The sequence below is a fragment of the Parasteatoda tepidariorum genome, chromosome 9 (assembly GCF_043381705.1).
Source record: "Parasteatoda tepidariorum isolate YZ-2023 chromosome 9, CAS_Ptep_4.0, whole genome shotgun sequence".
NCBI lineage: Eukaryota > Metazoa > Arthropoda > Arachnida > Araneae > Theridiidae > Parasteatoda > Parasteatoda tepidariorum.
Genome location: NC_092212.1, coordinates 29,361,177 through 29,376,067, shown reverse-complemented (window position 1 = coordinate 29,376,067; position 14,891 = coordinate 29,361,177). Strand labels below are relative to the sequence as shown.

General features: G+C 28.2%; 1 protein-coding gene across 1 annotated transcript in view; it reads right to left on the bottom strand.

Annotated features, from left to right (window-relative positions):
* The window catches only part of LOC107438072 (uncharacterized), an 86,606-nt gene that overhangs the window by 46,828 nt on the left and 24,887 nt on the right, over window positions 1-14,891 (bottom strand). Inside the window, exons 9-17 of the mRNA XM_071185527.1 lie at window positions 11,798-11,840; window positions 10,867-10,906; window positions 10,739-10,772; window positions 8,171-8,213; window positions 6,471-6,581; window positions 4,025-4,126; window positions 3,748-3,849; window positions 2,057-2,158; window positions 521-622 (exon numbers count right to left, since the gene is read on the bottom strand). Of these exons, the coding sequence (XP_071041628.1) occupies window positions 521-622; window positions 2,057-2,158; window positions 3,748-3,849; window positions 4,025-4,126; window positions 6,471-6,581; window positions 8,171-8,213; window positions 10,739-10,772; window positions 10,867-10,906; window positions 11,798-11,840 (679 nt within the window). The remainder of the gene's footprint in view (window positions 1-520; window positions 623-2,056; window positions 2,159-3,747; window positions 3,850-4,024; window positions 4,127-6,470; window positions 6,582-8,170; window positions 8,214-10,738; window positions 10,773-10,866; window positions 10,907-11,797; window positions 11,841-14,891) is intronic.

Below are 14,891 nucleotides of genomic sequence, written 5' to 3'. Positions count from 1 at the left end.
TGTATGGCAAGGCCAAACTTCAGTTATGTACTATTGAATGAGAGGACCAATTGAACTTGATTACTGATTAATCTTCCTTTGTTTAAATTGAAGAGTCAAACAATATTAATAAAACATTATACTTTTAAAAACAAATATTCTCTAGTATATTTAATTATCAATATGTTATTAGTTCTATGTTTATTTTACCTCTTAAATATTGTTCAGATAAAATTATGACATAATTTGAGTAAAAGGGTTTTGGACAGTTTAAGACAGTTTTGGACAAAGGGGTTTTGGACAGGACGGTTTAAACCAGGGTTTAAACCGTGGATTAATCCATTCTGTCCTAAACCTTGCCAACCCTGTTTCAAGATAATCAGATGAATTAAAATTATTGAACAATTTTCAGCATTATGGGTTAAAATTGTTCTAAGGCCATCCATAGTATATATGGTTCTGAAAATATAAGAGAAAGACATCCATACGCAAATCCTTTTTTTTTAAAATTGTTATAGATTAAGAAAATAAATTGGCTTACTTTCCACAATATTATTTGATGATTCAAGCAAAACAGAAGATTTTGGAACATCAAGATCAATTTCTTTCTCGTGTAAACTTGATTCAGGTAGAGGAGTTATGCCTATTTTTTTCATTTAAAGAAAAAAATATATATATTTTACACATAAAATAAAAAATTCCTGAAAGATCAAAAGGGGAAACAAGTCACAAATTATTGATAAAATATAACACTCAAAATCGAAACATAAAAACTAAAATTCAATGCAAACTTCAAAACAAAAATTTATTTGTTCATCAACTGATCATTTAGACTTATTTTTTACTCAGTTGATGAACACGTTTAAGTGAAGGCTCAAATGTGCGATTGAAAATTTTTAAGTGCATAATAAATAAAAGAAGAAAAAATGAACTGCATGGATTAATTAATTGATTTGTTACAAATTTGAATTTGCAACACGATTTCTAGAGCAATCTATCTTTTAAACTTTTGAGATTTCAGTTTTTTTTTTTTTATATATAATATTATCTGATTGAAATTCTAGCTGTAGCCAGTCATTATCGAATTTTTTTATTCTCAACAAGGAATGAAGAAATCAGAAGCATTTCTTTTCCCCCGTTGATGGGCAAGAAAAGCATCTTTTGAAACTAATTCTGAACAGTAAAATATATCTTTTGAAAATTTCTGCAAAAAAGGAAACCAAATTTTTTTTTACTTCATTATTCTTCATTTTTCATTATTAACAAATTAAAATAGAAAAATTGCCAGCATTTCTGTAACCTCATATGCAGGAGAAAGAGATTAATTGAATATCATTCTAGACGGAAAAAAAATCTTTGGAACATTTCTGGAGAAAAAGAAAACAAATTTATTTTGTATTATTCCTTATATTTCAAAATTCTTTATTTTTCATTATTCTCAAATGAGAAGAGCAGGAGCATTTCTTTCTGATCGCAAGTAAGGCATCTTTGAATATAAATCTGAGAAGAAAAAGAATTTTTTAAAAATTTCTGCAGAAGAAAAAATTAAAAAAAAATTTTTACTTCCCGACACAGGATTATTAATACTATCTAGAGTTTAACTTGGGTTTCCCCATTTAGCTAATACATTTATTGAAATCAGATGGAAAAGCATGTGTATCACAATCTTTTTCCTCTTTATGCTGTGGGATTTTATTTCTCTTCCACTGCAGTTAAACATCAATTGGCAAGCACAAACAGAAGCTGACATACTAAAATCAATTCATGTTCTACAACATTCTACCCCCTCCTCACATCTTATTCAAAACAAATGAATTGAAAAAACAGGTGCAGTTGCAATACTTGATTATTTCCTTTCCTTGGCTGTCACTATGTTCAAAGGGGAAGTAACAGAAATGACAAATGATTTTATAAAAAGAAGAAAAAAAGTAGGAAATAATAACAAATATCAGGAAAAAAAGGAGGGGTTCTGAAATAATAGGAAAAAAGTAGTAAAAATAGGAGGTCTGCAGTCCCTGCATGGATACACATGCACACAATATTATTATTATAAATTTTAAAAAATAGATTGGCTTACTTTTCGGATTTACTAAAGCTGATTCAAGCAAGACAGAAGATTTTGTAACATCAAGATCCATTTCCTTCTCTAGTAAACTTGATTGAGGAGGAACAGTTACATCTATTTTTTTTATTAAAAAAAACTATATTTTAAACTTAAAATAGTATTTACAAATAAACTTGTAATAATAAAAAAAGTCAGTCTACATTTCATAGCTACTAACTCTTTCAGAATTTTTAAAAGCTTTTACTTTTATATTTAAAAATAAGTTATGTTATTTAGATTATAGGTTTTAAAAACATTCTATTTTGCTTTTAAATAATTTGAAAATAGGCGTCGGCAACGATGAAATTCAAATAGTCATGAAAAAATGCTTTTAAAAAAAATCCACAGAAATCAAAAGGAAAATAAAAAAGTCACATAACATCTATAAAATAACTTTACATAGAAACATAAACATATATATTTTTTCAGTTGTAAAATGATAGTCGGACTGAGCAGGAAAACAGACACAGGGAAAAATTGTTCACCGTGAATAATTTTAAATCATTCATTTTTTGATTTATCACTGAGAACTAATGGTAATCAAAACAAGTTGATCACAATTAGGAAGGATTTTCATCGCCTCCTCACTAGCACCAGTTGTAAACCCGCAAGAGACTTTCCACTGATTGCTGATTCCGACAGGGTGGGCGAAACCGAACGACGAAATCCAATCTCCAGCAGTAAGTCCCACAGCAGCAACGGTAGTGACTCATGGAGGAAAGTCCGGACATTCTTCTGTTTTATTCTTTTGGCCTCATTTTCTTCTTTTCAGGATTAGAAGGGATAATATGTTTCACGAGCATTATCTGTTTTAAGAGCAATGTCAATTCAGCATCAATTTCATCATTCAGCCAATTTTATTTTTGTTTTCATTTTTGAATTATATTTTGACAAAAGAAAGATTATTAATTCATATCCTGTGCCAGTTTCCAACAGGCTTTATAATCCTGCCGGCTTGTTAAATGATGCAGTGGGATTGAGCAGGAAAACAGACACAGAATTTTAATGAAAGCACAAGAATTTTATTAGATCATTTTCAAATGGATGACGAGCGAAAAGTGAAGTTAACACCATCGATGATCAGTCTTTCTGGTAGGGAAAATCTTGTGAAAAATCCGAAAATGTCTCTATTTAGGGAAAAGAGGGAAATCTTAGAAATTACTATTGGTTTATGAAAAAGGTCGTGTGATTCCCACAAAGACAAAAAGGAAAAATGTCTTCACTTTTAATTATGCATACTTGAGCCAAAAATAGATTTAAGAACATAGATTTTAAAAGTACGAGAAAGTGTTTTGATTTGGAATAATTAATTAGCAGTTGTTTTATAGCAAATAAATAACATAAAAAGATTAAAGAAGCTTTTTATGTTACATATATATATATTCAGTCCTGTGTCATCTTTTGAGCATTTAAAATAATATTAAATTCAAGGATCAAGAACACAAAATGTATTTCCTTTCTTTTTATTGAACAGTGAAAACGATTTGGAAAAAAGCTAACAAAATTCGGATGAGGGCAGTAAGCCAGGATGACACTTTTGATTTTCATGCTAAAAACAGAATATTTTGAAACCATGCAACAACCTTTTATTTTATTATTATATATAAGAAAAATAGATTGACTTANTAAATTCAATATTTACTACAATGTTAATATTGATTTACTTTTCATATTTAGAGTAGATGATTCAAGTAAGACAGAAGATTTTGGAACATCAAGATCCATTTCTTTCTCTAGTAAACTTGGTTGAGGTGGGACAGCTCCATCTATTTTTTTTAATTAAAAGAAAAAGCAGAATATTTTAAGCTTAAAATAATATTTACAAATAAAATAATAATAAATCAGTATTATTTCATAGCTACTAACTCTCTCATAGATTTTGAAACAATTCTATCTTTCGTTTAAACAATTTGAAAATAGGTCAAAAATAAATTGGCTTACTTTTCAGATTTACAGAAGATGATTCAAGCCAGAAAGAAGATTTTGGAATATCAAGATCTATTTCTTTCTCTAGTAAACTTGGTTCAATTTGAGCAGATACATCTATTTTTTAAAAAAGTTATGTTTTACTCATTTTACATGTCAAATAATATTTACAAATCAACTACAATAATAAAATTTTAAAAAAATTAGTCTTTATTTCAGTCTCTACCAGAATTTTAGAAGAGATTTTACTTATATATTTAAAGTTTAATTCGTGAAACCAATTTATTTTTGTTTTAAATCATTTGATTTAAAATAGATTTTGACAACTATTAATTTAAAAAATATATAAAAACTCATGAAAGATTAAAAGGAAAAGAAAAAGGTAGTATAACATCAATGAAATAAAAATCTCTAAACTGAAACACAAAAAAAAAAATTTTTTTTAATCAATGCTTAAAAAAGAAACTTTATTTGTTCATCGCTTGAGCATTTAGATTAATCTTTAGTTCAATATCAAGAATATAGAGAATAGTGAATATGATTTGAAAATAAAAGACTAACAAATCGCTAACAAAATTAGAGTCTTTTTGAAGGTAGTAGGCCAAGATCAAATCTTTGATTTACATGCTAAAATTAGTATATATGGAAATCATTTCTATATAATGCTCTAGAGCAGCGATTCCCAATAGGTGTTCTGCAAAAGTATTATATTGATTCCGAAAGTTGGGATTTTATTAAAACCAGTATTAAATACAGGGTTCATACTAAAAAAGAAGAAATTCATTGCCCTATTCAATATATTAAAAAATAAAGAAAAGAAAAAAATTATAACAAAAATGTAAAATACATGAAATAAAAGAAAATCAATAAATGTAACTATAACATTGTGTAAATTGGAAAGTTTCAAGAGTGTACATAATTTCTTTAAAAAAATAAAATAGAGTGTTAATTCAAGATTTGCCACAATTTTATAGATTTAAATTAAATTATTAAAACTCTGAATGTGCCAATTTTACAATATTTAATTTTAAACAATATCATTAAAAAATACTAACAAATCACTCACAAAATTAAAACCAAAATTGAGTGTAGTACGCCTGTATTACATCTTCGACTTATATGCTAAAATAAGTTTATCTGGAAACCATACTTACTAGATGTTCTAGAGCAGTGGTTCCAAAAAGTTCCACATATGGATTATATGAGTTCCAAAAGGTTGGATTTTTTTTAAAACCAGCAACAAATACAGGGTTCATACTCAAAAAGACTGAGTTTCCCTGACCTTCTCAGGTTAATTTATATAAAACTCAAGGATAAAAATAAATAAAAGAAAAAATTATAAAAAATATTGCATTTAATAAAAATGTAATTTACATTTAATAATACAAAAAAAAATAAATAAATAAACATTATCATACCATTATGCAAACTTGATTACTTCTAAAGACTCTAGACAATTTATTTAAAAAAAACAAAATAAAGAGTAAATTAAACATTTGCCACAATTATAATGATTTAAATTAAATTATTAAAACTCTTAATGTGGAAATTTTACAATACAGTAGAGCACCGATTATCCGAACCCTTATTATCCAAACGTCCAATTATCCGAACTATGTCCGAATTCGTTCCCCCCCCCTTTTTCAAGTTTAGAACTTTTTAACTTATCGACAAATCTTCTAAATTCAGAAGAATAAATAATCTCCACTACATTTAATGACCATATTTAATTTACAACCTTTTTAAGCAGTTTTCTTATAGTAGACATACATATAGTTAAACCTACATACCCTTTTAGCCCTCTTAAACTTAAAATTATTTTCCAAGCATGCGAGCTTCATTTTGACAGTCTAGAACGTCAAAATGATGCTGATCCAGTTCAGTTGATTTAGTTAAAAAGAATAAAAGCTGCTCAAAAAAGAGCATCTTCTTTGAAACAAAAGTCTTTGCTGGATTTCTTTTGCAATGGAAAATAGACAAAGAAGGTTTAAATCGGTAATTGACAAAAAAATTCAAAATGAAAAAAAAAAGGAAGTAAATAAATGAAAACGATTTTAAAATTGCTGAAAAAAAACTTTTAAACACGCCAGAGCTATTTTAAATAGTACTGCCAGTTCTAAGCCTGGAAAAAGTGAGAAAAGGGAAGTTAGTGCATAAATAATAATCATTTAAACTACTTTCCAATTATCCGAACTTTTCATTATCCGAACCACGTTCGGTCCCGAGCAGTTCGGATAATCGGCGCTCTACTGTATTTAGGATTGGGGGTTAAAATTGTTCTTTGTATCCACTGACTAAATTTCAAGCCCATAACACAAATGGTTCTGGAAACAGAAATATGTGCATACATATACACACACAAACCTTTATTTTTCATACCTTTTTTCAAACCTTTGTCTATAATAGTATTATTACAGATTACAAAAAAAAGAAAGAAAAAAAAAAAAAAAGATTGGTTTACTTTTTGGATTTACTAAAGATGATTCAAGCAAGGCAGATTTTGGAACATCAAGATCAAGATCCATGCTTTTCTCTGGTAAACTTGGCTGAGAAGGAGCAGTCACATCTATTTCTTTTAATTAAAAAAAAAGCAGTATATTTTAAACAATTTGAAGATAGGTATTTGCAACTGTTACATTTAAATAGGTAGTTAAAAAATATATTTAAAAAAAATTTGGAGGTTCGAAAGGAAGAAAAAAAATCATATAACATCTATAAAATAAGAAAAACTCTACACAACCTAAAAACAAAAATTCATTCAATGCTTGAAATTGAAGCTTCATTTGTTCCTTTCCTGAGCATTTAAATTAATTTTTAGTCCTGTGTCACTAATTCAAAAATGCATTTCCTTTCTTTATATAGAATAGTAAAACAGATTTGCAAAAATGTTAACAAAATTCGAGTCCATTTGAGGGCAGATCACATCTTCAACTTTCATGCTAAATTGTATATCTGGAAACTATTTTTACATATTGTTCCACAATAACAGTTCCCAAAAGGTGAGCTGCAGAAGGATTACATGAGTTACTAAAGTTGGAATTTTTTAAAAAACAGCAAAAAATATAGGGTTCATAATCAAAAAGAAAAAAAACTTCCTCAATTTTTCTCAAGACTATATAAATTCAAGGACAAGAAGAAAAAAATTTATAACAAAACTATATTTAATAAAAATATAAATTAGATTTAATACAAAAAATTAAACACATAAACATAACCATAATGTCACGTAAATTGGATCATTTTCAATTATTACAGACAATTTCTATAAAACAATAAAATGAATAGTAAATTCAATATTTACTACAATGTTAATGGTTTAAATTAAATTATTAAAATTAACAATTAAAAGAATCTAATTTTTTTAATAATTAAGTAGTAATTGATTTAAACATTCATGTGTAAAAAAAATTATGAATAAGTTAAGATGAAGATTTTGGGAACAGTGATAAGTGAAAACAAAAAGCAAACATTTTATGAAGTACTAAAAATATTTCAGGTTTTTAAACAAAATTTTTTTTATGTATATAGCAATTTCTGTAAAAGTGGGACTATTTTAAATGAACAGGAAATAGATCTTCAAAAAATCTGGGTGCATGAAGTTTTTATTAAATCTCAGGTTTTTATTTTATCTTATTTTCTGTTAAAATACTGTAAACAGAAAATAAAATAATAATAAATATTTCAATTTATCTGGATTGCCTCCTATAAAAAAAACTTAATGGAGGTTTAGAAGAAAAAACTGTAATAGTTTATAGTAAGACTTTTTTTTTAAAAAAAAAATAATAAATAAATAAATAAAACAGGAATTATTATGAGAAAAAAAGCAGTAGTGTAATTAAATAAATTATTAATTATATTTAACTCTTCTTTAATGCCAAAAATCTTTGTTTTCAGAATTTTGCATGAATATTTATTTATGATAAAGATCTGTCCTGAATTAAGCAGAATTTTTCAGCATTTCTGCGACAAACTTGTGTAGCACTTATATCTATCTGTAAGATAGTTTTAATAACAGATGATATATATGTTTTAATAATAAACGATATATATGATTTAATAATAATTCAAGTAAATAAATGTTACTCCAAATAAATGTTTAAAAATCAAAGTAACTTAAAGTATTTTTTACATATAAAAATTAAAATTTTAAAAGGTATTTACCCTTTAATTCTGAGGAAGAACACATCAGATATGAGTTAGAAATCTGAAACATAAAAAGCATACAATTTTAAATTCTATTTAATAGATAATATAATTAATATATTAAAGATAAAAAGCACTACATGAAAATCAACAATACAAATATTAATTTTAGGGGAGTCAATTCAGAAAAATAATGTTTTATAGAATGTGAAAGAATTTAAAATATGAATAAAGATAAATGAAGAACTGCGACCGAACGATAATGAAAGAACTATCAATTGGTGAAATATATTCCTGTTTAGAATTAAATAGCAAAATAGTAGACTGTAAATATAAACAAAAAAATCATTTAACAAAATGGTTAAATACAGATGCGAAATTTATTAAAAATGCCTACAAGACTTTATATCAGGGGTAATTGTGAGCCCAAGTCAAAATTCAGGAAAATTTCTTGAGTTAAAAAAAAAGTTTAAATTGAAAAATTAGAAAGAAATTTAAACAAGTTTTTTTTCTTTTTTCTTAATATTTCTTAGTTTACTTAAAATATATTTAAAATTTTACACATGCCTATACCATTTACACATACCTATGATGACCTGGAGAAATAATTAAAATTTACAAATATGTCTTTCTTTCTTGAGTTTATGATTATAATAACTATTTACTGATAAAAAATTAATATTAATCATGAATATAAGCTTATAAAGTATCTGGCTCTCCCTTACAAACAAATAAAATAAACTGTGTTTTTAAGTACCACCTTTGAAAATTTGATTTCCGGAAACTTCTGTGATCAACGATTTTTTTAAATGTCTGGACCTTCGATTTCCCGATGACTGTTAGCGAAAAATCCAGAAATCCGGATTTTTTTCAGAGCACAATCAGCTGTGTTATACAGTTCTTTTGAGAAAAAAAACTTAAAATATTTTTCCAAAATGAAAATTAAAAGATTTTGGAGCATGCAATCTTTGTTAAGAGCAGAGGTTCCCAAATTTTTCAAAGTTATGGCATTGTTAGAATATATAAAATTGTCTAAAGGAATCAAAGTCATAATACAGTAGGGAACAGATTATCCGGAACGATCAGGACCATCACTATTCCGCATAACTGATTTTTCCGGTTTTCTGAATCGCTACAAAAAGCCGTTTTTTTTTATTGTTAAACCCAACTAAAAAAAAAAATTTTTTTTTGGAAATAATCTTAAAAAGAAAAAACGATGGAGTAATACACTAATGATTATTTCCAAAATGATGGTAAGGTAAACATCTTTCAAAAAAGAAGAAAAAATCCTAAAATCTCATAAGGAAAAAAAATTTTTTTTTCAAAAAATGGCGGGAAAATTTATTGAATTTCGTTCCGGTTTCTTGGTTTTCTGATTTCCGGATAACGGGTTCTGTACTGTATATTTGTTTGAGGTATAATATTTATTAGAGAATGTATGTTTCATATATGTGAGACTAAGGAACAAAACTACTGTGGAGGTAGGTAATGACAGAGTAAATACAATCTATACTTAAAATTGCCTAAAGTTCTATAAAAATAACTTATTAATAACACTATAAGTTTTTAAAATATAAGAGATTTTATGTATAAGGAGACATCACAACCTACACTTGGAGTTATCGGATATTTTTCAGTGTGATGGATGAGTATGCTGCTCATTAAATAATTTTTTAAGTCATGGAATAAAGCTTGATGCAGTAACTCACATTTCTTTTACAATATTTTAGAGCAATATTTGCTCTTTATAACAGTGATAGCTTAAAACCATTTTCCCACAGGTATGAAAAAGAAAAAAATTATGAAAACAGGGGTGTATATATGAGGGCAGGGGTATTATACGAGCAAAATTTTAGTTATAAACTGACCCCTCTGAGAATCCACTCAGGATAGGATATTCAGATCTTAATTAAGTACAAAATCTACCCACTTTACAGTGAAACTTTTGTCTTTTGAATAACAACAAATTATTTTAAAGTATTAATAACAGATTTTAAGTTATAGGCATGAGGGAACCCTGGAATGCTGTGTGGCACACACTTTGAGAGCTCCTCTTTTAGAATATGTATGTGAGTGTGTGTGTATATATATATATATATATATATATAAATACAGTACAGAACCCGTTATCCGGAAATCAGAAAACCAAAAAACTGGAACGAAATTTGAGAAATATTCCCGCCATTTAAAAAAATTTTTTTTTCCTCATGAGATTTTAGGATTTTTCGTTCTTTTTCGAAAGATACCATCATTTTGGAAATAATCATTAGTAATAATTAGACCTTACCATAATTTTGGAAATAATCATTAGTGTATTACTCCATCGTTCTTTTTAAGATAATTTCCAAAAAAAAAAAAATTTTTTTAGTGGGGTTTAACAATAAAAAAACGGCTTTTTATAGCGATTCAGAAAACCGGAAAAATCAGTTATCCGGAATAGCGATGGTCCCGGATAATCAGTTCCCTACTGTACAAGAAAACACGAAGAAAGTTAAGAAAAACAATAAGTTAACAAACAATATATATATATACACACACACATAAACATGAAACTTCTTTAGTAAAAAGTGTAAGAAATATTTTTACCTTCTCTTTTATTGAGCTTCTGCGGAGTGAACATCTAAAATAAATTTTTAAAAAATATTACACAAGTCGAAATTCAGATGTGATATAAAAGTTGAAAAAAATAACCAAGAAATAAGTTAAACATGAACCTGTTACTAGTAACACTATGATTGACTTCTTCTACTGAACCTGGAGAAAGAAAAATTGTATTTTAATATAATATTTCTTTTTGCATACATAAAAAAATAATAACACAAGTATATTACATACACAGCATAGATACTCTATCAGTCTTTTATCTTCATGCAGTTTAGTCATCAATTTAATTTCAAAAAAGTCAGATATTTAAAATTCGATATCTCAGATTTTGCTCTAATTTTGTATTTTTCCATGCACAATTATATTCTTTAAACTGATGCAACAATTTGCGTTAAGTGTCAGTTTAACATTTTTCCAAACCGTTACTAAATAAAATAATAAAAAATAATTGCATATTTATTAAAAGTTATTTTTTGCATTAAATTACCTTTGGATAAACAAATTTTAAATTCTGTGCAAAAATTTTCGATTTGCCTAAAAAGTTCTCAAGATATAAAGAAATACGCAAAAAGTAAAATTAGGAGGTGAAAACATTAGAGCGCTCTCCTGACCAAACTATTGGAACCATATTTCCCAGATTACGGGTATTCCCTATATTTTAGAAGTCAGAAATCTAAATTTGTAAAAAAAAAAAAAAAAGATGCACTTATAAAAAGAAAGTATGCTTTTATGTCTGATTCCGTAACTTAAAATATTGTCTTTACTTATTAATTAGTCCTAGAATCTAATTGAAATGATTAGTTCTAGAACATGAAGATTTGACCATTACATCAAAAGTTATTCTGGGTAGGTTTTTTTTTTCTTTTCTTTTTTGGCCCACTGTATATCCCTGATTTAGGATAATACTAAAGATTAAATTTCAAAATATTGGTTTTGAAAATGATATGACAATGATTTTGGATTATGGCTAAAAATGGTACAACAGAAGAAAAAAAAACTTATGCTTTTTATACAATAAAGGTATTAAAGAAAAAAACATACTTTTATCATTTTTCTTTTGATGTCTGGGAGAACTAACATCAAACTAGAAATGAAATTATACATTTGATTAAGTTAGAAATTACATACAACAAATAAGTAACTCATATAAATTAACATTTCCTTAAGAAGCATAAAAAATTAAATTGACCCTGTAACAAATGGCTAGCCATTTGGAAAATTTGCATAAAATTTAACTGTCCAGTTTCGCTTAGGCAGAGAAAAAAAACGAATTTAACATGAAAAGAATAATTTAGTAATAATTCAAATCCTTTAGAACAAATACAAATTTTCAAATTACAATATATTCAGAACTATAAGCATCCAAAATCTTTCTATAATTTGATTCAATTAGTCCTACCAAAGAAATACTACTATAGTTTTCAGCAAATTGTATTCAAATAAGTTATTTGAGTAATTCTTTAGTCAATCTTAATGCTACGATTTTAGTAAATTGACACTTAAATGTATATAAAATAAATCAATGCTGATGAATATACTTTTATATGAAATCATAATTTACATGAATATAATACTAATGTTTGGGTGGTGCATTTGGTTCAGGAATAACTCACAATGCTGGTTGGAGAGCTGGGGGTAGTGAGTTTGATCCTGATCAACGAAAAACTGTCATGCACATACAGCAAGGTGTATGTTAAATTTGTCATGGCTGAAAGTACTTCTGTTAGTTGCCGTGTGGAAGAAAAGGGAGAAAGGGGTAACAGCTCAGGCACTGTCAATAGGTTTCATCAAGGTCAAAATTATGTGGCATTATTACCATTGCTCTTAAAAGATAAGAGCTCTAAAAATAGGGCTAGGCGATTGACCAATATTGGGTGATAATAATGAATACAATACTATTGATTTTCTTTCAAAGACATCTGTAACTGATGACTGCTTTGACAAACATTAAACTGAACATTTCTCTACCTTTCACCTTCCCATATTTATTTTATTTTATCCGTCGTTGCACAGACGACCCTATTTTGGGTTTACGACTACTAATGTTCAACTCCGTAGCCTTGTAATTTTGAACCAATCCGGAAGACAAAGAAACTCCTAGATCAGTACCCCCAGAGGTTTTGATTTGTTATGGGAACATGGTAGGACAGATTTAACGTGCATCAGTCACCATTTACCACTCGAGGATTCTGAGGCCGGCAGGGACTTCCCATATTAAAAAATTATGTAAGTGAAGTGTTGTCGTTGTAGGCCATCAAGGTAAGGGGTGCGATTGTTCTTGTTTGCCAGTGGTGCCATCTATGGCCAAGAATTTGACTGCTGCCACACTTATACATTGTACCCATTTATAGGGCAGACCCATTCATTCATCCAGATAGTAACTCTGACCTGAAGCAGAGAACAATCAATTACCATTTCACTAACCCCAGAGGTATGATTTGTTATGAGAACAAGGAGAACTTTGTGACCCAACAGATTTAACATGCCCCAGTTACCATTTCTATACAATGGTCGGATAGATTTGAACTCCTGTTCCCAGTGTTTTCACTACAGCGCGAGAATCTCGCATATTTTTTTCTTTTCTCGCATTAAAAAATTATTAACGCGAGAAGTTCGCGCACTCTAATTAATCAATTTTCAAATGGCGAATCTCGCGAATTTTGGAAAAAATTTCGTCTTCTGCCATTTTAAATAAAATCCGCTTCACTTTTCTTCCTTGATCTTTCATTATTTTCAACGTTGGTCCTTGTTATCTAGCTTCCCTATTTACAGTATTGTTCAGAACAGGTGCGAACAGCAGAACACCCCCCCCCCCGAACTACAGAACCCCTTTCAGCACACATTTCTCTGCAACCACATGTTCACCGTAGGTAAGGTTTTTTCATGTAAGATGTTTTAATTTTTTTGTGCATGAATGTAAGATGGACAAACGCCTTGTTAAGGCAACATCTTCTACTCCGTAACGGACAAATGAAAATGAAACAAATGTTGGTAGAAACAGTCAAAATGAAACAAATACGGATATTTTTCAGCTAAATAAAAAATCCGTTGAGAAAAAATGAGTCCTTTATAATAAGTTATTTAAAGTCAGCTCTATTTTTACAAATTACTAAACTCCCTCATCGACAATTTACAGCAATTTGTAAAAGTTAAAGGCTGTGAAAACTATGCTTTGCTGGAAGACATAGCATGAAGTATGAACATGGAAATAACTTCTACAAACTTCACTATTCTATAGCAGAAATAATTGAAAAGCCTATGCTGGCAGATGTAGAGGATAGGTCAGCATCTGTTGCTAGGTCATTTAGCACCCAAAACCGATTTAAGACAAAATTTCGTAACAGATTGACTAATAATCATTTGAGCATCCTAATGAGAATAGCTGATGAAAAAGTAGATATAGAACATTTTCCATATGATGATGCAGCAAAAATATCAAATGCTTTAAAAATTAGAAGATGTTAAAAATGTATTATAACTAAAGAAATAATTTTTTTCCAAGTCTATTCGTGTTTTTTTAATTTTTAGAAATCCCACTTAACTTTTTGAAATCTCACCCTGTTTTTGAGAAAGGGTGAGAAATTCTCTCTAATTTTTTTTCTGTAATGAAAATACTGTGTTCCCCAAGTGAGTCCAGCCATAGCCACCGAGAAATAAGGCTATTAAGATCACCAAGAACAGTACCATATAGCTTATAAGCTGCCAATTTCAAATATTTGTCATTCGTTGAGAAACAGACCTGTTTGTCCCTCAGATACGCGATTCCTTTATAAGCCATTATTATAAATACATACATCATTATTATTATACAACTTTTAACAATGCCATATGCATGCGCAATCCAGAAATGTAAAGGAAATTACAAAAATGGGTCTTACATCTCAGTTTTTTAAAAGTAAGAAAATTGATGGGCAACTTGAAACAGGGTTCCCACTCTATGATGAGATTGAAATTCAAGGACTTTTCAAGGACCTCAACAAAATTTTCAAGGACCTTAATCTAAGACCAACTTTAAAATTATTCTCTTCTATTTTACTAGAAGCAACAATGCCTGTTGTGGCAATAATTAATTTCAAATATAATACCTAAATGCTTTGCCTATATAGAGAGAAGAGAGTATATAGACAAAATATAT